Consider the following 20,928-nt stretch of genomic DNA (forward strand, 5'->3'; position numbering starts at 1 on the left):
TAGGTTATGTGGTCTTTTGTTCCCTTATCACAGGTTTGCTTACTACTATGTGGGAATTGGCTTTGCTGTGTTGATCCTGAGCACCGTCCAAGTATGGACATTTTTGATAGCTGCTACAAGGCAAACATCAAGGATTCGGCGGAAGTTCTTTTTTGCAGTGCTCCATCAGGAGATGGCTTGGTTTGATAGTACCCAGATAGGAACACTGAACACTAGACTTACTGAGTAAGGACTCTATATTTTTTTTGGTTTTGTTTGTTTGCTTTTGACCTCCTGAGCATGAAGATAAATGACAGTTTTTGTTTAAATGCTTACAAGATTTTCTACAGAGATTTTATTTTAAAAAAATAAATGAACAAAACCACTGAAGCCTTTTCAGTCACAGTGAAATTAAGATATTTCTGAGGGAGAAACTCATTATTATTTGCCCGCTTCATTTGTTTCATTTCTGTGATATATGCATTTGAAAGGGTTATGATGTGAAATGAAGTATTCTACTTGTCTGACGTGGGCTTTGTAGCATTTATGAAGTATGTGGCAGACAGTACTAAACAAACAGATCTGCTGTTTTCAGCTATTTACAAATACTGAAAAGCTCTGACACTTTATTGAATGGAAACGAACTCATGCTTTTATCAAGTCAGACCTCAGGCTGGACTCAGTCCAATGTCTCTTAGTCCTTGGTACTTTTCCATATCCCTCAGTGGATTTAGATTTTAGGACTATGATCCAGGGTGCAATAGGACTATATGTACGAGTTCAGACTTTTCTGGGTCTTAAGACAGCTTTGATCAGAGCTATGTCCTAAAAAGTGCAAGAGAACCCAAAATGAAATTCCTCTCAGCTCTAGTGTCTGTACTCACTGAAGAGAAAATGGGAAAGGAAGTATGCATGGAAAAACAGAGGTTCTTCCAAATAATGGTTTTCAGATAGAATGGAGATAACGCTTTCTCTGAGGCTGTAACCTAAATTAGGAATGTGAAATGTATTGGAGAGCACAGAGGAAAGAGTGGTTTGGAGAGGGTCACAGGAGGTGAGGAAGCAGTTTGGCTGCTTACTTGTGTTACTCCATTCGGATGCTGGGTAAGGAAACTAGGTCACAAGTGACCTAGTAACTGGGCACAGAAACAGCAGGAAATGGTAGAAAGTACAGAAAACTAGTCCTAAAAAATAGGTGCCTGCTGTGCTTTGGCAACAGAGAGACTAGTGGTACTGCTCAGTAGCTGCGGTTAGAGGTTTTAGTATGCCAGTTAGGAAATGGCCACACAGGATGAAATAGGGGAGAGGTAGAATTATTGAAAGCTAACAATTATTATTTTTTTTTTTTTACTATTGTTATTTGCAGTGATATCAACACCATCCATGAAGGCATTGGAGATAAGATCTGTATATTTGTACAGTTTTTTTCCACATTTCTGACAGGGATTATTATAGGATTTGTCCATGGGTGGAAGCTAACACTGGTGATTTTGTCAGTCAGTCCGCTGCTTGCTGCATCAGCTGCAGTCTGGTCAACTGTAAGTGTTTTTGGGGTTAACAAACAAAAACAGTTCTTTTCATATACAGAGAGGAGGGTCATAATGGGATAAACCTAGAGTTGTTTCTAAGCTGGGAGGTTTGTTCCACACTTCCTATATAATTTCTGCTTCTGTAGTTGTTCTGTGGGTTCCCAAGCACTTACTTGCATGCCATTCCTCCCATCCATCTAGTCTGTCTCCACGTCATGTGGCAGAAGGAGGATCTGCATCAGCATCTTCCTTGCATAGTATTTTTGTTGTGGAGAACACTACCTGAAGACACATTTCTTGCAGATGATTTACCAGTCTTCATGCTGCTAAGATTTGCATCTATGGAGTACATATAGTTTTCCCTTTCAGACAGGGAGAAGTTTTTCCCCTGTCATGTACTGTAGCCACATTTATGGCTACTGCTTGCACTTCCAAGTTGTTACTTACATAGTTTTTTTTTTACTCCCTCTTCAAGTATTTCAGAGAAGATAGGAAGACTATTGGGAGCGTAGTGTGATTAGCATACATAATTTAATATTCACTGCTGTTTTAGATTCCGAACACCTCTGTTTGTGATTTATTTTTTTTTAATATGCTCTGAGAACCATTCTGAAAAAATGCTCTTTATTCGCATTATTTAGAGAACAGTGCTATTGCTACAGTCCATTAAATTCTTCCTTATGAAATAGAGTTCCCAGACTTCTTCATGGGGGCCCAACCAGCTACAGCTCGCCTCCTTGATCCCATACACATAGCAGTGTAGTTTGTAGACTGTCCTTAGCCCAGGAAGAACATCTTAAGTCATCAGCTGATGTGATGCAGTCTTTAACTGCAGTAGGGACACAATGAGAAAAGCTGGAGTTGAGAGTAATTCAGGGCCCAGAGGAGATGATCTTTCTTTCCTAAATTCTGTCCTTTCCCTTGGCTGTTGATCGCTCTTATTCACCAATACAGTGTGCATATCACTTCAGTATGCTGCAGTAACATACAGTTTTCAACTTCCAGCTTCTGGCATCCCTTACAGCTAAAGAGCTATCTGCTTATGCCAAAGCAGGAGCTGTGGCAGAAGAGGTTTTGACTGCAATCAGGACTGTTGTGGCTTTCAATGGACAGCAGAAGGCATTAGCAAAGTAAGCTTTTTGAACTAATACTTGTATTTAAAATATGGAACGTGTGTGAGACTGTGGGTTTCATTTTATTTTGGTTGAGGTTTTTTTGTTTGTTTTTTGAGAGGCAAGGCAGTGAGATTCTCATTGGTGACCATTTATTCTTCTGTAAGTGTATAGCTCACCTGAAGATAAACATAACTAGTCACAGTCAGTAGAGGCTGTTTGGTGTTATCACTGTAGCATAGACACAAAATTCTCTTCTGGGTGAGATCTGGAGTCTAATTTAGAAATGAAAGTGGTGGGAAGGTTGTCTTTACCTAGTGTCAAATATAGCCAAGCATGTGGTTAATAGATGACTTTTTAGAACATGCACTACTGTTCTGATCTTTGATTAATGGCTAACATTTAAGCCTCACTGGTTACTGGTCTTAAGTAGAATCGCATCATTACCTTTTATTACTGTAATGATTTGCAAATAACATCTGTTGGCATAATGCAGTGTTGGTCCTCGTCACGTGAATCTAGCAACTTACCTTTTACAAGCGAAATGTGGCTAATCACAAATGTAACACTTGTTACTAGATACATCTGCAAAATAAATGATAATATTCACTATGTACATACAGTATGTCACCAGTATCATCCAGCTGGAAAAGGCAAAGCAGAAGACCTGGGCTGGATGACCCACGTTTCTTCCTTTTGTCATGATGATGAAGTCATGCTACGTAAATGTTTTCAAAGTATGCCTTCTGTAGTGCTGTCATCTAAAAATGTGAATGACAAGATTAGATGATCTCAGCATGTGTCAAAACAAAATCATTTGAAGGAATTCTATATCTGTTAGTCCTTTGTCAAAAATACTGTGTATGCTATGTGAGAATTTAATTGCTTTTGTGATGGAGAAACCTCTTAACCAGAAAAGAGCATAGGATACACCCATCTGATGGCATGTCAAATTATGGTTTCCTTATCTATTTTCAGATATGATACTAATCTAGAAGCTGCTAGACGTGTTGGAGTGAAAAAATCCATTACTACCAACACATCTCTGGGTGTTTCCCAATTTCTTATTTTTGGATCCTATGCACTTGCATTTTGGTATGGAACAAAGCTCACTGCTGAGGAGCAAGAAAATTATGACATTGGTCGTGTGTTAATTGTAAGTACAAGAGTGCAACTTAAAAAAAAAAAAAAAAAAATTCTGCAGAATCAAGAGAGTTCCGTTCACGTGTAAGAAGTGTTTGTGATCCCTCTTTTATCTGAAATGTCCATTAAATTAACACCATTTATGGACTTCAAGTAGGAAACTCGTGACTAAATTTTGAAATGTTGAGGGTCTCTTAATTCTGATGATATCTGGAGAGTAAAAGAGAAAGATGAGTTCTGTTTATAGATGATGATTAAAAAAAAAAAAAAAGAAGAGTAGAAGCAGAAAAAGAAAATACTTCATGCCAAAAAAGCACATGTGAAAAAAGTTACCAATCATTGCAGAAAAAAGTGGGATTGGACAGGAGTGACTGAAATACACCTTTCACTTGAACATTTAGTTTCCGTAGAAAGGGTGCACAGAGCTGTTCTGGGTATTTGACAGCTTGGTGAGTCTGTAATCACTATTAACGTCAAGGCTTTTCTCTCTCTCTTGCAGGTGTTCTTCTCTGTGCTTATTGGAGCTTTTTCCCTAGGACAAGCAGCTCCCAACTTGGAGAGTGTGGCTAATGCGCGTGGGGCTGCCTATGAAGTATATCAAATTATCAATAAGGTAAGAATCTAAAGAGAAAAGCATTTCAACCAGACTTAAATGTTTCACCTTGTCCTTAAAAAAAAGAAAAAAAAAGCCACCTCCCCTCCCACCAAAAACAAACAAACAAACAAACAAAAAAACAGATCATGAGCTCTATAGATGCCCAGCACTTAAATTAATATTGCTATTCGTATGAAGAAAACTGCCTCGTTATTTTTACAATGAGTGGTGGGTGATCTGATATGTGCATTAAGTTTTCTCTAATATTATGTTTATTGCTCCATTGGGAAAGCAGTTATGGCACTGCTCGTTTTTGTTTATTTTCTTAAATGCATATATGCACAGTTTTGACTGAGGTGGTGTTTTGGTCTTTGATTGTAGGTTTGTTTGGAATTAAATACTGCTAATGAAGCTATATTAATCTCAACCTGCTGTTGTGCAGCAGTTGGATATCTGTATATATAAAATAATTAAAACAAGTAGAACTCTGGAATTTCTACAGTAATAGCTACATCGTTCCTCTCTAAATGTGTGTAAAACTCCTACTGAGCACTGTGTTTTGTCTGCAAGATAATAAGTTATTCAGTTACAATTCTTGTTTGTTTGCATTTGAAAATGCACCATAAATGTAGAATTAAAATTTGGCTCTCCTGCATTCAGCATCCTGCAAATAATCTGTAACTGCTTTGCAATGGTGTGATGCATTGTAAGCCAGCAGCTATGTACTGAACAATGTATCCAGCAGAAATAGTTCCAAAGTTAAGTAATGAGCACTATCTGTTCAAAACTTCTTTCCAGAAACGGCTTATAGATAGCAGTTCTAAGGAAGGCTACAAACCAGATAAGCTCAAAGGAGAAATTGAATTCAGGAACATCCATTTCAGTTACCCATCCAGGCCTGATATTACAGTAAGTGTAAATTTCAGATGTACCTGCTGTACTTTAATCTTGCAGCCATTGTCCATGATTTTTTCTCTAATCCTTTTGTTGCTTTTCTTGTATGCTAAATGCATTCCTATCTTGGGAGGTTGTGAGCTAATAAGAAAAGAAAACATAATGTCAAAAGATAAAGCTGTTTACCTACTACCACTGGCACCACCCGTGCACTATTCTTCTGTGCAGGACAAAGCTAAGAAAAGGTTATGTGTTGCTCCTACTCTGAAATTCTGTGAACAAGATTGATGATAAATGAAATAAGGGTTTTCTTTGTTGTTGTTGTTGTTCCCACCCCCCCAGTACTTGTCACTAAAACTCCCACACCTTACAGTTAAGCCTTGGAGTTGCTCTTTGCAGTCTCCTGGTTGTTCTGAATTGGTGTGATTTGCTGCATGAGGAAGTGACCTGTGAGATAGTTAGGATTTATAACAATGTGCCTCCAGATGAATCCAATCTTGCCTCTCCAAACATTCGTTAGGAAATCAAATGTTATTCTGGACAAGTGTTAAAATTGCTCTTCAATAAGTAAATGTTCATATCCTCTGCCAGCTGAACTTCCTCAGTAACTGTATCGTGCAGTGTTATTTCGTTGTCATGGTGATCTAATCCTGTGGTGATACAGTTGTGTATTGTTGAGTATGGTAGAGATAAACCAACAGTTTGTAATCCTTTGAAGACATTTGTAATGGTGAAAGAATGATTTGCCACAGTTCTTTGATGATTAAGAAACCTGTAGAAATAAAGATTTCAAGTGTCAACAATTGAGGTCTGAGCATGCCAACTGACAGACGAGGATAGGGAAGTTTGTTTCACTATGGCTGTTTCTTCGGATGTGTCTTTTCACTTCAGTTATCTGGAGTCTGTCCCATCACACATCAAATCCTTTTCCAGAACAAAGAGCAGCAAAGGATGGATCCAGATCTGGGCTCTCTGCCTAACTGAAGGCATTTTATTTTACTCTTGGCTCAGAAACCAGAGGTGACAGGGCAGCCTTCATCAGACCATTAGTTGTTCTTCCTAGAAATACTCTCCAGGCAGATAAGCTGTGTATTGAGCCTGCAAGCTAGAGGGGAGGAAAATAAGGAATGTTTTGTCATCCTTCCCAAGTCTACTGAGTCAACAACTTTCCCTGCTAATAGTATTAGTTATTTAATAGAGTCAAAAAGAAACAGCAAAGATGTTTAGAAGTTATGTAGTCTCCTAGGCAATTGATGTAACATGGTGTAATCTCCCCTTTGTAGACTAAACTAGATCAGAATTTTAAGAGTCCAGCAATTGCCAGTTAATTTTGATAACACCATACCTGATAGGAGAGTTAGAAATAGACTATTGGGTGATTATAACTATTTGTGCCTGGTATTCAGAATGTAGCTCTAGCTTGGTAATGTAGGTATCATGATATCAGCTTCTGGAAGACACAGACCTCACTGGTTGTGACACAGGGAAGGGAGGGGAATATTGCAATCATTTTGATCTCTCATTACAAAAATGTGTAGGCAAAATTATAAATCAGCCTGGTATAAACAAAAAGAGTTCCCATGGCAGCCAAATATTTTGGCAATAACACAGCATTACTCATATATAAAATTGACATCTTTTGAGGTAAAATATTCCCAAATGTGAAAATGGCAACAAAGGTACCATTCATTTGTATTTTGTTCATAGTTCTCTGAGGCTGTTAGCAATAAGGATGGAGATTTATTAAGGACTTTCCAACTATTACCTTGTCAAAACAGCCATTTACATTCAAAAAATAGAGGAAAGCAAACTTGTTTCTCAGCAATAATATTTCAAAGGTGCTAAACATTTTATATCGAGATTCATAACTAAACATTGGAAAATACAGAATCAGGAGAACATAAGTCCCCAAATCTGCTGCCAGATCTCACCAATCACAGAAACAGCAATCAAGTTTAGAATACCAGGGCTGTGTCTCTATTAGTAGGTATGTGTGTTCTTGGGAATTTTCCCAGGCACTGAAATGCAATTGTCCGTGCTGGAGGGAACTCTTAAAATGCTTCTTGGCATGAATTTGGTCTGTTCCAGTTATCAATCTTCTCAAATAATTCTCAGGCTTGGTTTTGGTAGCTAGAAGAGCTAGAGAAGAGAAACCATTCCCAAAAGACAGGTTGTATGTAGCCATCCTATTTCAAAAACTAAAACACTACACAAGCACAAATGAAGACTCTTTTTCTATCAGTTCCCCCAGAATATTCCCAGATATGCTTAATTTACTGATAATGCTCAGCACTTAAACTATGCCCCTTTCCCACTGCCTTGATTATTGCTACAATTACCTTGATAGGCTGTTTTCTAATCAAATTTGTGAAATCGAGATATAATTATTTTTTTTCTAGATCCTCAAAGGTCTAAACTTGAAAGTTCAAACTGGGAAGACCATTGCTTTAGTTGGTGCTAGTGGCTGTGGGAAAAGCACCACTGTTCAGCTCCTGCAAAGATTCTATGATCCTGACCAAGGAGAAGTGAGTGCTCTTAAGTGTCATGTAGTTTAAGGGATTTGGAGGGGGAAGGGTTGGGGAGCAACACAACACACTAGTAAGGTACGCGTGAGTTTTCCATGTTGACTGAATCTTTGACTGTTGATCAAATCTGAGCATTTCTCTTCGTATGTATGTATTTCCATGATTTAAACTTCAAATGAACTATCTTTTTCTGGAGGCCTGATTTCTTATTATTATTCTTCCCCTTCTTTGTGATACCAAAAGTAGTAAATACCATAAGTCTATAAACTTGTATCTATTCAAATTTATTTTCATTAACATTTTTTTTAAGATACTGTATTTTTTTTTTTTTAAAGCAAACTATTATCCAACAAAACTTTATTGTGTTTTGCTTCTTTTTTTTTCATTGGTCATAAAGTGGAGAGACTTTTCCTACTTAAGTAGTCTTTTTCCTGTCTTATTTTTCTCTATCTGCTATACTACAGCAAAACTTTCCACCATTTCTCATCATTCCGTCATTGCTCCATGCAATTGGAATGGTAAATGCTTCTCAGAAACTTCCAAGAGGGAGACAAAATGGAGAAAAATAATACTACCAGTTGAGTGCTTTTAAATACTGAACTATCACTGCATTCAAGATAGTTATCAATTATCAGCACAATAGCTTCTTAAACTTGATATTTCTGTGGTTGTTCATTCCTACCTGTTTCAATTTACTGTTCATCTCCTGTGCTGATTTTCCAAATATTTTTAGGATAACATTGCAAATGATCTAGGAAAAGGAAAAGGACCTTCCATTTATTTTAAGTTGAATTGGATTGTTTCTTTGTGGGGTAAAGCACAGCCACAGAAGCAATTGCATAGCTACAGCTGGAAAGACCATAAGACAATAAACTGTGGCATGGAGGCATGTAAACATGGTAAAAAGCCTATAGGAAAGCTGGGAAACTCTTAAGCCAATTTTGTTCTCAGACTGAATAGTTACTGAATAGAAACCTAACGTCTTCTCTGGTTATGCTGCTCCTCACCATTTTATATGTTTTACAGCGGATGCAAAAACTTCTGTTGTTGCTGCTTCACCATTTTTGTCCTTGTATTTAATAACAATTATTTGACTTTGTATAAACAAGAATGCATTTCCTCAGCTTCTGACATACTTTTTTAATCTCAGGTCACCTTAGATGGTCGGGATATTCGGACACTTAATGTAAAGTGGCTAAGAGAAAATATTGGTATTGTGAGCCAGGAGCCTGTTTTGTTTGCAACAACAATAGCTGAGAACATTCGCTACGGCAGAGAAGACATTTCTGATGCTGAAATTGAACAAGCAGCCAAGGAAGCCAATGCTTTTGACTTTATATCTCGACTGCCTGATGTGAGTTCATGAACTTTTTTTTGGAGTAGAATAATGAAAGATCCATTTAGGCTGGTGTCTTGTTTCTGGCAGAGAGAGCATGAGAATTTAAGTTGTGGTATAACTGCCCAAAATACTCTTACGAGCCTTCAGCAACTTTCAGCTCAGGGACACTCTGCCTTTGTTTGATTCCCCTCGAAGGATTTGTGCCTAAGTCTGGAAAAAATATCAATGCATTAACTGAGGAAAAAGGAAGCTATGTTACCCCACATGCTGTTCTCACATAGCCTGGGAGCAGTTGGGCTTTGAAAGAGAAGATGTAGAGATCTAGTACTTTGTCAGAAGTAGCCTCTGCATTCAGTAGAAAATAGGAAAGTGAAAAAGTGTGACCTGAACTAAGGCTGGTTTTAGCAGCTGAGTGCTTTAGCTTTCCCTAAGTTGATATACACACCTTTGAGCTCCCTTAGATGCTCTACACCTATTAGATGTGTGCATATATAAATATGTGTATTTATGTGTGTGTGTGTGTATGTGTGTGTATGTATGTGTGTGTGTGTGTATATATATATATATATATATACAGTCCTTGGCAAATGCAGAGATGACTTTTATGGGCTTGTCATGGGAAAAATCCAGGATTTGGACCGTTCTTAGGCAAACAGTAAAGATCGGGACTTTAAAGAAACATAAGTTCAAATGTTGACATGTCAGCTGTGTAATGGGAGTAGGAGGGCTTAGCTAAGGCCTAGGCATATGGGTATAGTTGTGTGTTTGCTCTGATTATGTTTAAGTCAGCCAGATAAACATATCTCTTGTCTAGAAACTGGGTGCTTATAGTAGTGCAGAGAAGTGAAGATTTGTTTCTAGAGGTGTCCCAACTTCTTTTTTTAACCTTTTTCTCAGAAATTTAACACCATGGTAGGGGAGAGAGGGGCTCAGCTGAGTGGAGGACAGAAGCAACGAATAGCTATTGCTCGTGCCCTGGCAAGAAATCCAAAGATTCTTCTTCTGGATGAAGCTACATCCGCTCTAGATACTCAAAGTGAATATGTAGTTCAAGCAGCTCTTGATAAGGTAAGGGTCGTGTTATTGAAGCTGTCAGTGACCATAAAAATGTGCAGTAGCAATTAAAAACTAACATACAGTTTTCAGAGCAGCTTTCCATTGGAATCATGAAAACCGGAAAACAAAATTTAGATTTAACCCCAGTCTTAGGGTTAAAATGGAATTTAAAACAATTCTAATTAGGAATCATTTCAGTTGTCTATAGTAATTAGCAATAACATTAAAAAGAAAACATTTATACTCATGTAGCTAGAACCTTTGCTTCCTTTTCAAGTCAGTTGTTCATTTGTTGGTGAAATATGGTTAGCATGTTATGAAGGCAAGGCATGAGGATTGAATGGCCTTTTTCAGATTGAATAATAGCAATGTGTAGTATAGTGTTCTTCATACTGGTTCTTTGTTGTACAGTTGTTTCATAATTTTCAGAAAGTTCTTGGAATTGAGCCATTTTCTTTCTTTACAGAAACTGAGTGCACCTCAGACCCCTACACAGAGCATAAAGCAGAGCCAGTTACTATAATCTGTTGCTCCTTTTTTTTTTTTTTTTTTTTTTTTTTTTAATCAGCCCACTGCTCTAGGGCAGACAGTACTGCAGAGCAGAGCTGCTAGGTCATACCTGTACCTTAGACCCTCCAGCTCACAGTCCTTTCCTCACAACCCTATTACATCAACACTTTCAGGATACAGTGAAAGACAGACACTTTTCTAAAATTAATTAAAAAAAAAAAAACCCTGCATAGCTGGACTGGAGTATTGTTTCATGTATCAAATAATTAATGTTTTAAAAACCTAAGTGAAAAATCCTGCCTTTCATTTCAGTAGTTATGAACAGAGATATGAGTTACAAGTATGGCTCAAGGGAAATACAGAACTTACCACCTTCATCACCAGTCAGTTTAAACCTGAGGTAATATGTAGCTGTTATATTCATGTCACTGTACTGATGTTATTAAATCTGAGATAGTAAGAAGATGCCAAAGTAACATTCATCTAATCTGACTTGCGTGGGTGATACTATTACTGTGAAGACAAGCACTATAATGTCTCTGCTTCAACTATAGTCTAGTCTTGCTATTGCATATTCTTTAATTCTGAGTACGTACTCACTTCTTCCAGAAGCTTATTGTTTGATTTAGTGGATAACAGAGATTGTCAAAGTAAGGCAATTGTTCTATATGTTCTATCTTCCCAAAACACATCAAAATGAACCCTGAATCATAACTTACTCATCTTTGCAGAGCTGTTTGATGTCCATCAATGTAGTCTCTGAAGGGGATTTATGAATTTCTTCTCACATTCTCTTAATGGAAAAAGAAGTGGTGCTAACATTAGTCATTTCCACAACTGAGGAGCTATTAACCTCACAAATGCACACCACTTCTGAGCAGTTGTATGCAGATGCATATAGTAAGATGCTTTTTGGATAACCTTTCATCTTTTTGCTTGTTCTGATCACAAGTCTCAGCTGGAGTGATTGAAGACTTTGTACTTCTACGTATTAGGGCATAGCGTGGAAACCACCCAGAACTGATCTCTTGCACAGGCTTGTAGTGACTCACATCGAATCACTGAGCCCCAAGAATCCAAATCTACTTGGAGTAGTTCTTCTATGAAGCTGTCATCTTCTCCACACCTTTCACACCTTTACAGTGCTAGTGCACTGTACTTGAGTAGCAAGTAACTTTTGGCAGTTTCCATGGCCACACAGCATACTTGTTGCACAACTACCTTTTGGTTTCTCCTTCCTCCAAATCTCTGCCTGCTCCAGGTGTCAGCAAGGAGGGAAGAAATTTCTCTGGCAGCTGCAGGCTGGCATGTGCACAGTCACTGTGTGAGAGATGTGCCTACAACTTGGCTGCATGTGGGAGCTGCAGGGCGTTGGAGCATCTAATCTGCAGACCTATCTTTTGACACTCTAGCTGCAAAATTGAGACTGTATTAGTTGACCATTTGAGAAGTAACTTATTTCAAAGGACTGGAAGAGGGTTTTGGGGAGTGACTAAAACACCTTTCTGACTCCAAGTGTGTTCCGCTACTCTGCAGTTTTCTGTAAAGTCTTTTCAGAAATCATGCAAATGTTACACTTCCTAAAATTATACTTGTACAAATTGTTTTTTAAGTTTAGATTTTTTTTTTAATTACAAATACCTAAAATAAGTTTGATTTATTTCAGTTTTAGTCATGCACATTTTAATGTAACGTGCTGTTGTTTTTCTGCAAGGCTCGGACTGGACGTACCACTATTGTGATTGCACATAGATTGTCTACCATCAGGACTGCTGACACTATTGCTGCATTTGAGAAAGGCATTGTGGTTGAACAAGGAACTCACAGTGAACTCATGTTGCAGAAGGGAGTCTACTATTCTCTTGTCATGCAGCAAGTAAGGGCAAATCATTTACCATTTTTATCCATTTCATCAAGCTGTGTCATTTCTTCTGGATGCTAGCCTATTGTTGTGCCATTACACACCCAAACATTTGGCCCATAAATAACAATGGCCATTTGCTTGAAGCAGCAGCAGTCATGAGAAATGATTTTCACTCTTATTTCTTCCTGCTCAAAATGTCTTTTGATCATATATCCTGAATTCTCACTAGAGCGGTAGCAATAACGTTCAAGATGATGGTACATCAGAAGAAGATGAAGAAACTGAAGCCGAGGAATATGAGGAAAATGACAAAAGTAGTTCTGTGGAGAAACTGAACCTTAAAGATCAATTTGAAGAACCAGTGACAACTGGTAGAGGCAGCATTCGTAGAAGGTCCAGCAGATACAAGAGTAAAAGATCTTCTTCCAAGAAAAAGTCCTCTAAAAAGAAGAAAAAAAAAGAACTGGAGGTTGGTATTAAAACTTTCACTTAGATTTTAGTGATTGTATGTAAGCATAATCATAAAGCATGTAATTTTAATTATTTTTAGATAGCTGACAGTCATGTAACCTTTCCTCTGATCCTACCACAGGCTGTACTCACCAGGTTGAGTATTTGCCCCAGGAATATGAGGTAATCATGTACATCTTACCAAAACTTCACTTCAACATTATGAATGTAGTGAGATAAATGTAAAGTTGGGGAAAGTTTTGTTGTTGATTTGTCAAACTTCTTATAACTAGGAACATTATTTCAGGGTCAATGAAATTTTAATTCTATCCAATTAAAATGTGAGATTTCAGTTGCAAGATTCTTCTTTACCTCGTAGTACTCACCACTGCAAATATTAGTGGATAATATAATCTATGGGATGTGCATGCTAAGCTTTAATGCACTTTTGAATATCATAGTGCATGTGTTTCAAAAAGAAAAAAATATATTAAGACTGTAAAATTTTGAATTGTTAATAAAACAACTCTATCTCCCCCAGCTCTGCTTTCCTGCAGCCTCTCAATGTCTGACTTAGTATACGCTCTCAAAATTCAGTTTGGAGATTTTCATTCAAATAGTACACTTTAATTGACCAATATCAAATAAGTATAAATTCATGAAATTTTAAAAGCAAACCTTGATTTGTCAAAGTTGAGTAAAGCTTGCTGACTACAGTTCATAGAAGAGTTTTAGTGATCTCTGGGTTAGACTAAAGGTAGGCAGGTCAAAAAAAGCTTAACTTTCCTATTTTGACTGCTTGGATTGCAGTATTTTTTCACGTAAAATGCACTGAAAAAGTGGAGAGGAGTTGTGTGTTATTTTTTTTTTTTTAATTATTAATTGGGGTTTTTGTTTGTTTTTCGTTTTTGTTTGTTTGTTTTTAACTTCAGTACCCTCAAATTGAAGAAATTCTGAAGCAAAAATCTTGAATTCTTGGAAATCCATGAAATTTTAGATTTCATCTGGATTCCAGCAACATCTGATTATTTAATCTACTTTTATAAACCTTTGTTTACTTTGTATCTATATTCATTCTCCTTTGAGTATGAATTCTGGCTAACACATACTTCAAACAATATGAAGGAACTGATTGATTCCTGTTATCGCAAGAAGATACGTATCTTCAGAAAAGAAGACTCTTTATTTACTATAGTTTAAGACTTCATTTCAGAATGTTGTGGACATTCATGCTTATGAATTATTCATCACTTTCACAAATTTAAGAAATCAAATGTTGAGCTGTTGTAATTAATTATTAAAAAAAAATCAGTCCGCTTTCATGGCTGAGGCTTTAGCCACCCTAATTTGGCGTCTGAAGCACTGCATAAAATAACCAGGAAACCAGTAGTTTACCATAACTCTGCCTTACATTTTGTCCCATTTCCAATATTTTCAGTTTTTGCTTTTCCAAAACTGCTCCTGTGAAGGCACAGGCACTTGAATAAATAAGTAAAGCAGAACAGGGCATTTTTATACTTTCAAAGGAGATATAGGTTAACTCACTGTTGTACATGCCTCTTTCATGCTCTTGGTGATGATGCATAGATGACATCTATACTCAGTTGTATTACTGCAAACCCGCTAGCATTCAGCTGAACTGGAGGGTTTTTTTCTTGGCTCTAAACAGCAAGACTTTTAGTTCTTTATAATGATGCAAGTGTTAAAGTTGCCATTCATGCCAACCAATCCTGACTTGCAATGAACTGTACTGGCCGTCATTCTCTCCTCATAACTTAGCTGTTTGTTACATTTTTGTCTTCAAACTTTTACTGTGCTGTTGAAGTTCTGGAATACAGAGAAGCAAAGCTACAGATCTCCAGCATGCTTGTTCACTTGGAGTGCAAAGAGAGGGCTTTCAGTAGTCTTTCTTTATGAAGACAGTTCACTACTCAAAACCTAATGAACTCCTGCTGCCTGGGGATTTTCATGTTCTGCAACTTTCCAAGGAAAACTTGCAGTCTTCTCTTTCTTGTAGGAAGAAAATCTCCCTGCTGTGCCTTACTCAAGAATCCTGGCTCTGAATAAACCTGAGTGGCTATATGTACTACTGGGAGTGATTGCTGCTGCTGTCTCAGGGGGGGTCCATCCTGCATTTGCCGTTATATTTGGAAAAATCATTGGGGTAAGTTTTTGCAAATGGGCTGCAGTCTTAACTTCAATCATGCTCTGCCAGTATGCAAGGTTGGATGAGACTCATTTGTGTAAATGTAGGTCCCTTGTCTCTCCTAAAGGTACCTGAGGTATCCAGGAGCATGTAGAAAGGTGTTGGATGTCTGTTTAGAAAACAGAAATTACTAATGCTGCTCCAAAATAGTAATATCTCCTATTTTATTATTTTTGTCCATAATGTCAGAGAAGGATGTCAGTAGTATGGCAGTAGACATTGAACCTTCCTGCCAATATTCCATGCTGTTTTGTTGATGTGTGACAGATGGCAGCAGAGGGGCAGTCTGACAGACTGGTGTCTGACATCAAAGTGAGTATGATGCAAAGATACAAATTTGTATTCCCCTATGCAGAAAAAGTGGCACCCATTGACATTTATTAATGCTCGTTAAATGTTTATGGAGATCAAATGGTGGATGTTAGAGCAATGAAGTGATAGGTGATGCATTTCTGGAATGGGAACAGCAATATGGAAGACATTCTGGATAGCTGTAGAAGGCTGTCATACCATAAAACGAAGAGCATCTTGGTCAGTTCATTGTCGATTAGCACCAGGGAACTGTGTACGGAGCTAAGTGTCATTTTCAGTGAGTTGGAAATGATTGTGGCAGCACAGTTTACTCCAAATGGATCTCACGAATGTTCACACAGCAACAGAAAGAACCCCATATTCAAGTTTGTGAGAACCTGTTGAACAAATACGAAACTGAAGGCAGCAGTTTCCTGGATCGCGTTATTTCTAGTGACAAGATGTGCTGTCACCACCACGAGCCAGAGTCAAAATGGCAGTCTGTGGACTGGCAACATGTGAATTATCCATCAAAGAAGTTCAAGATGCAGCCCTCAGTGGGTAAAGTGATTCTTGTGGTTTTTTGGGATAGGAAAGGAGCAGTCATTCTGGATTTCCTGGAGCCTAGACAGACCACTGACTCTGACAGCTACGTTGCAACACTGACTAAGATGAAGGCTCCAATTGCCAGGATCAGGCCAGAGAAGATAATCTTTCTCTTGCCAGGCCCCGTGCCGTTTAGAAGACCATGGAGCATATGGAGGCTGAGCACGTTCATCTGGAGGTCATAGTCTGGAACTAACAAACAGCAACAATGACCATGAAGAAGACAATGATGACATGGTCTGCCTCTCAGGCATCCTTTTATGCCTGCTGGGTTTTCAGGTGCACTGTCCCAAGGCTGTAAACAAGTTTGCAATACCAAGTTTGTCAATCATAAGTTTGAATCAAAAACTTTCTTGCAGGAAAGGTAGGTTGTTTTTTCTGCAAAGCAAGACTATCACGTGAGAGAACAGGATCTCATACTCACTGATATCAGCCTTCAACTGGTTATCATGGTGGTAGCCTTGCACTACAAGTCTTTGAGGCACACCAAGCACACCCCAGAAAGTCAGTGTTTATTGCTGGTCCTTTACAAGGCTCTTGTTCATTGCTGGTAAAAATGCACAGCTAATGATGGTGACTCTGTTGAAAAATTAGTGTTTTGTAGCTGAGAATTTGCTCTATCAAATGATGTTATTGTGCTCTTTGCATCTGTTGGAGTTTCCATGGAAATAAATAGGAGGCATTACTTCCAGTGCAACCTACATACATTCTCTCTAATTGAAATGTTTTGTCTATTTTCCATTCTCCTTAGGCCTCAAGCTGGTCTTGTAAATTCATCAGGTTTGTTTCAGTGGTGTTCACACCTTTTGCTTAAGCTTGCCCCTAAAGCTTTTGATATTATTTTTGGTTTTTACTTAAATTCTTAGAAGATAGCTCAGATAATTCTGAAAGATACTGATAACGGACTTTGGAAACAAATTGCTGCTTCTCATTATGAGGGGATGGGAGTCTCCTGTGCATTTCCTACCTCGAACTTTGAAACTTACCAGTGCAGGTACAGTGACCATCTTGGAGAAGACTGGGAGGAGAACCTGACGGAAAATTGTAGGATTTCTAGGCAGCTTGATGGCTGATGGATTCTGTTGCTCCAACAGACAAATCAACTATTATTTTTCATTGGAAGTGATCCTCTAGAGGTGGGGTGCAGTGTGACTGCACTTGGCTGACAGAAGAAAGGAAGAATATCTGGAGCCGGTGGACTGACTTACTTAGATGTAAGCTAAACGGAAAGCTGAAATGTCTTCTGGCCTTCAACAGAAAATTGAGTGCAGTCTCATTTCAAGATCCAGAATATATGCTATGAGAAATTAAAGCGGACAAGTTTCTTGAGATGAAGGTTGGTTTATGTAGCTGGCAGCCACTGCATATGTATTCATTGAGTTGTTGGTTTTTTTTTTTTTTCTCCTGTACAGGCTTTTCAAGAAAAAGATCCAGAAAGGAGGAATAAAAACACTTTGGTACTTTCTCTAATGTTTCTTTTACTTGGAGTGATTACCTTAGCAACATACATAATCCAAGTAAGTGTCACTGTGCTGAAATGTTAGAAGGTTTCAACTCTCCAGTAGACTGCAGGTATAACTCATATCAGTGCACTTTGAGAAGCATCAAGCAGGGCTTATGAAAACATGCATAAATGCCAGGGCTGTTCCTGAGATGCATGATTTGTATTTATGTACTTGCTTAAATATATGGCTATGTTTTCTGTTGGTTTAAATAAACACAGCTCCACTGAAGGCAGTGTGGATTCAGAATGACTGAAAAGGTTTTGGGCCAGGCCACAGAAGTCAAAGTCTGACATTTCTAATTGACAATTTGCAGACTCTTGCAAAGTAAATACAAAATAGGCTCTTATCCTTGCAGAAAGCATTTTTCATACCAACAAAGAAACACATAATTTGCTGTCCTCTTACTACTCTTTCATAGCTTGCAGGAAATACTGCATATTGATGTCTGTATAATAAAGTGCACTGGTACAAGGCAAGTGGATGCCCTGGCAGTGGTTGGAACAGAGGCCAACAATTAGATAAGCTGATTTATCTTGTGATACTGCTGAGGAATATGGAGAAAGCATTACAATAAAGATCCTGCCTTCTTTGTCATGTTGCTCCCTTTCTGAGGAAAAACAGTTTCAGGTTCCAGGAATGCGAATGGCACTCTTCCCAAGACTTACACATGCGCAGAGGATTGTAGGAGACTTTTTGATGTAATTGCTTTTACTGTGTGGCTTTGTAAACAGAGATGAAACATCAGATGAGAAACTGTGACTGTTTTTTCCCTGCAGGGATTCATGTTTGGAAAGTCTGGAGAAATACTAACAATGAGACTGCGTTCTTTGTCCTTCAAAGCATTACTTCAGCAGGTATGAATTATGCAGCAGGGGTGTCATGGGAGCCAGATGGCTTTTGCAGGGCTTGCAAGGTACTTATACTTGTTTGCTTACAATTGTGCAGTCTGAAGAGGAAAAAAAAGTCTCTTCTGCCACTAGCTTAGAAAAAATGCAACTTTCCTGAGTCTTCTATTCCACGTACAACTCAGCTCTGTTGCAAATAGTCCAATTTTGAAATACTGTCACTGCAAACGTGCACATTTCTCACATGCTAATGTACACATGGTTTGCAGCTGTTTGTGTTTAGCCAGATTCCTGTAAGGACAACCAAAAATTTAATCTCCATTTGCTTGAAGGTTATGATGCAAGTATATAACATGTGGACTTAACTCTGTAGGTTTAAATGTACGTATTGCAATCTATAGCAAATAAGCAGTCTAGTTAATTTTCAATGCAGAAATTCAATTTTCCCTATTGAATCAAGAATTAATTGAGAAGAGTGAAGTTACTTGTATTAAAGCCTTCCTGTTAATCAATTCATGCAACTTCATGTTGCTTCATAGTAGTTTTGAGAATGCACAACTTAATGCACCATGCACCTGCTGGAGACGTTCAGCAAGAGCCTGGTTGTTCACAGAATCATCTGAAAGGGAGTAGGTGAGGGAAAATTCAAGTGATTAAAAATATCGCCCATTGCCATTGGAAAGACAAAGAGGAAATAAAACCCAAATCTACAAATATGCAAATTTGCAACCTATAAAAAGAGAATATATTAACATCTTCAGTCAAAGGATGACTGGGTACAAAGGGATTATAATAAAACTTGCCTGACATTTGGAGGAATTTTACATTACCTTTATTGTTATTCTACTGGAAATATCTAATTTATCACACTCTTAAGTTTTTTCCTTTACTTGGAAGGTTAGTAGTAGTAGTAGCTATCCATCACTGATTTGTACTTCCATTTCCATTTATGCTACATTATCTGGAAACATTTAGTCATTTTACAGTAATCCTGATTATCTGAAACATTATAAGAACATGTGGCTTTGTAAAACAAAAATTTGTAACTATTTTGTAGGAGATTGGATGGTATGATGATCAGAAGAATGCTGTTGGAGTTCTGTTAACTCGACTTGCTACAGATGCTTCCCAAGTCAAAGGGGTACGTTGATTCTTTCATGTTTGTATTTTTTTTTTTTAGTATTTTTTCTTTACCAATATTAATTGCCATTGGCAAGGGACGCTGAGATTATTTCAGAATGCAGGGTAATAAATCTACCCCCATAGGCCGTCAGGTACATTTAAAAATCATGTTGTTGACACTGTAGGAATGATTTCTGATTGATAATTTGAAATCTATTAAAAATGCAGCAGATATTCATGACTTTTCATTGTCCCTTTGCATACTTTTAAACTAAACATACAGCTGTAGACCATTTCACTATGCAAGTGAAATCTGTGTGTGTGCTGAGGACCAGAATTGGTGGACTCCAGGTTTTAGTATCATATACTGTGTATCATCGGGGTGCCTTGAAGGCCACAGCTGCAGATGCTGCAGACTCTTACTGACCTTAATGAAGACAATTCTTCCTGTCCCTTACCAAACATGCTTCACACACAAGGAGGCCAAATGGGAAGAAATGGCATAGCATTAATAAAGAACACTAGAGAAGGAAATACCCAAGAGAGGAGATGACTCAAGGTACTAATTTTGAACAGGAGGACTCTGGACATGGGCAGGAGAATGTGGCAAATCCTGCACAGTTCCAGCACCTACTGCTCATTTCATCAGCATTCCTTGTCCTACAGGACTTGCAAGAGAGACATTTGTTATTTTTAAGATGACTTTGTTTCTTTCAAACCTGTAAATCAAAAACTTTTTAATCCTTGCATTTTTCATTGTCAGTAGATTTTTGTTTGTTTTCTGTCCTCTTTCCTTATGGGCTAATATTATTAACAGGCTTTGACAAAACTTATTGTGTCATTTAAAGTTCAATGCCACTGAAGTAAATTGGAACTACATCACCATGCAGGGCAGAAATAGAAAAAATAGGTACGCAGGGTCATGTGACTATAAAAGCCAACCAAGGGCATGAATTTTTCTCCAAGGCTAGTGTGTTCTCTGGAGCACTCAGTATGTCAGTAAGTGCGTGCTTCATGCTGTGCTGGCTGAAGTTTCCAAATCCATCTTTATGTGCAGCCCTTGGAACATATGGCAGCAATTCACCTTGGCATTGGTTTAATTATTACTATTTTAAATTGTGTTGAACAAGAAAAGTCTTTTTAGGGCAGGAAAGTCTTTGGCAAAGGAAAAGAATGTTGTTTCCTGCCCAAGGATTTTTGTTTTTTCCATCAAGCCAAATTGTGGAAGATGAACTGTATCCACAGGGCTGTTTTCAAACCTTTTTTCTTCTGCATGTCAGAAGCCATCCTGATGCTGGCTGCAAATCATGTCTCTTTTTGAAGTACCTAGATGAGAGGGTTATACAGGCTGGGAGAA

The 20,928-nt window shown here is 38.0% G+C and overlaps 1 protein-coding gene across 7 annotated transcripts in view; it reads left to right on the forward strand.

Annotated features, from left to right (window-relative positions):
• Positions 1-20,928, forward strand: part of ABCB5 (ATP binding cassette subfamily B member 5) — a 38,418-nt gene that overhangs the window by 8,732 nt on the left and 8,758 nt on the right. For 4 of the 7 annotated variants that reach the window (XM_085226167.1, XM_085226166.1, XM_085226164.1 and 1 more), the window contains exons 7-22: positions 34-225; positions 1,346-1,517; positions 2,514-2,638; positions 3,599-3,776; positions 4,263-4,376; positions 5,157-5,267; positions 7,652-7,777; positions 8,928-9,131; positions 10,014-10,184; positions 12,397-12,558; positions 12,776-13,015; positions 15,014-15,160; positions 15,470-15,514; positions 17,512-17,616; positions 18,381-18,458; positions 19,507-19,590. In XM_085226167.1, the coding sequence (XP_085082293.1) occupies positions 34-225; positions 1,346-1,517; positions 2,514-2,638; positions 3,599-3,776; positions 4,263-4,376; positions 5,157-5,267; positions 7,652-7,777; positions 8,928-9,131; positions 10,014-10,184; positions 12,397-12,558; positions 12,776-13,015; positions 15,014-15,160; positions 15,470-15,514; positions 17,512-17,616; positions 18,381-18,458; positions 19,507-19,590 (2,254 nt within the window). The remainder of the gene's footprint in view (positions 1-33; positions 226-1,345; positions 1,518-2,513; positions 2,639-3,598; positions 3,777-4,262; positions 4,377-5,156; positions 5,268-7,651; positions 7,778-8,927; positions 9,132-10,013; positions 10,185-12,396; positions 12,559-12,775; positions 13,016-15,013; positions 15,161-15,469; positions 15,515-17,511; positions 17,617-18,380; positions 18,459-19,506; positions 19,591-20,928) is intronic. The other 3 variants (XM_010712758.4, XM_010712757.4, XM_085226165.1) reach the window with 2 other exon arrangements.

This window comes from Meleagris gallopavo, chromosome 6, assembly GCF_905368555.1.
Source record: "Meleagris gallopavo chromosome 6, MGAL_WU_HG_1.1, whole genome shotgun sequence".
Lineage (NCBI taxonomy): Eukaryota > Metazoa > Chordata > Aves > Galliformes > Phasianidae > Meleagris > Meleagris gallopavo.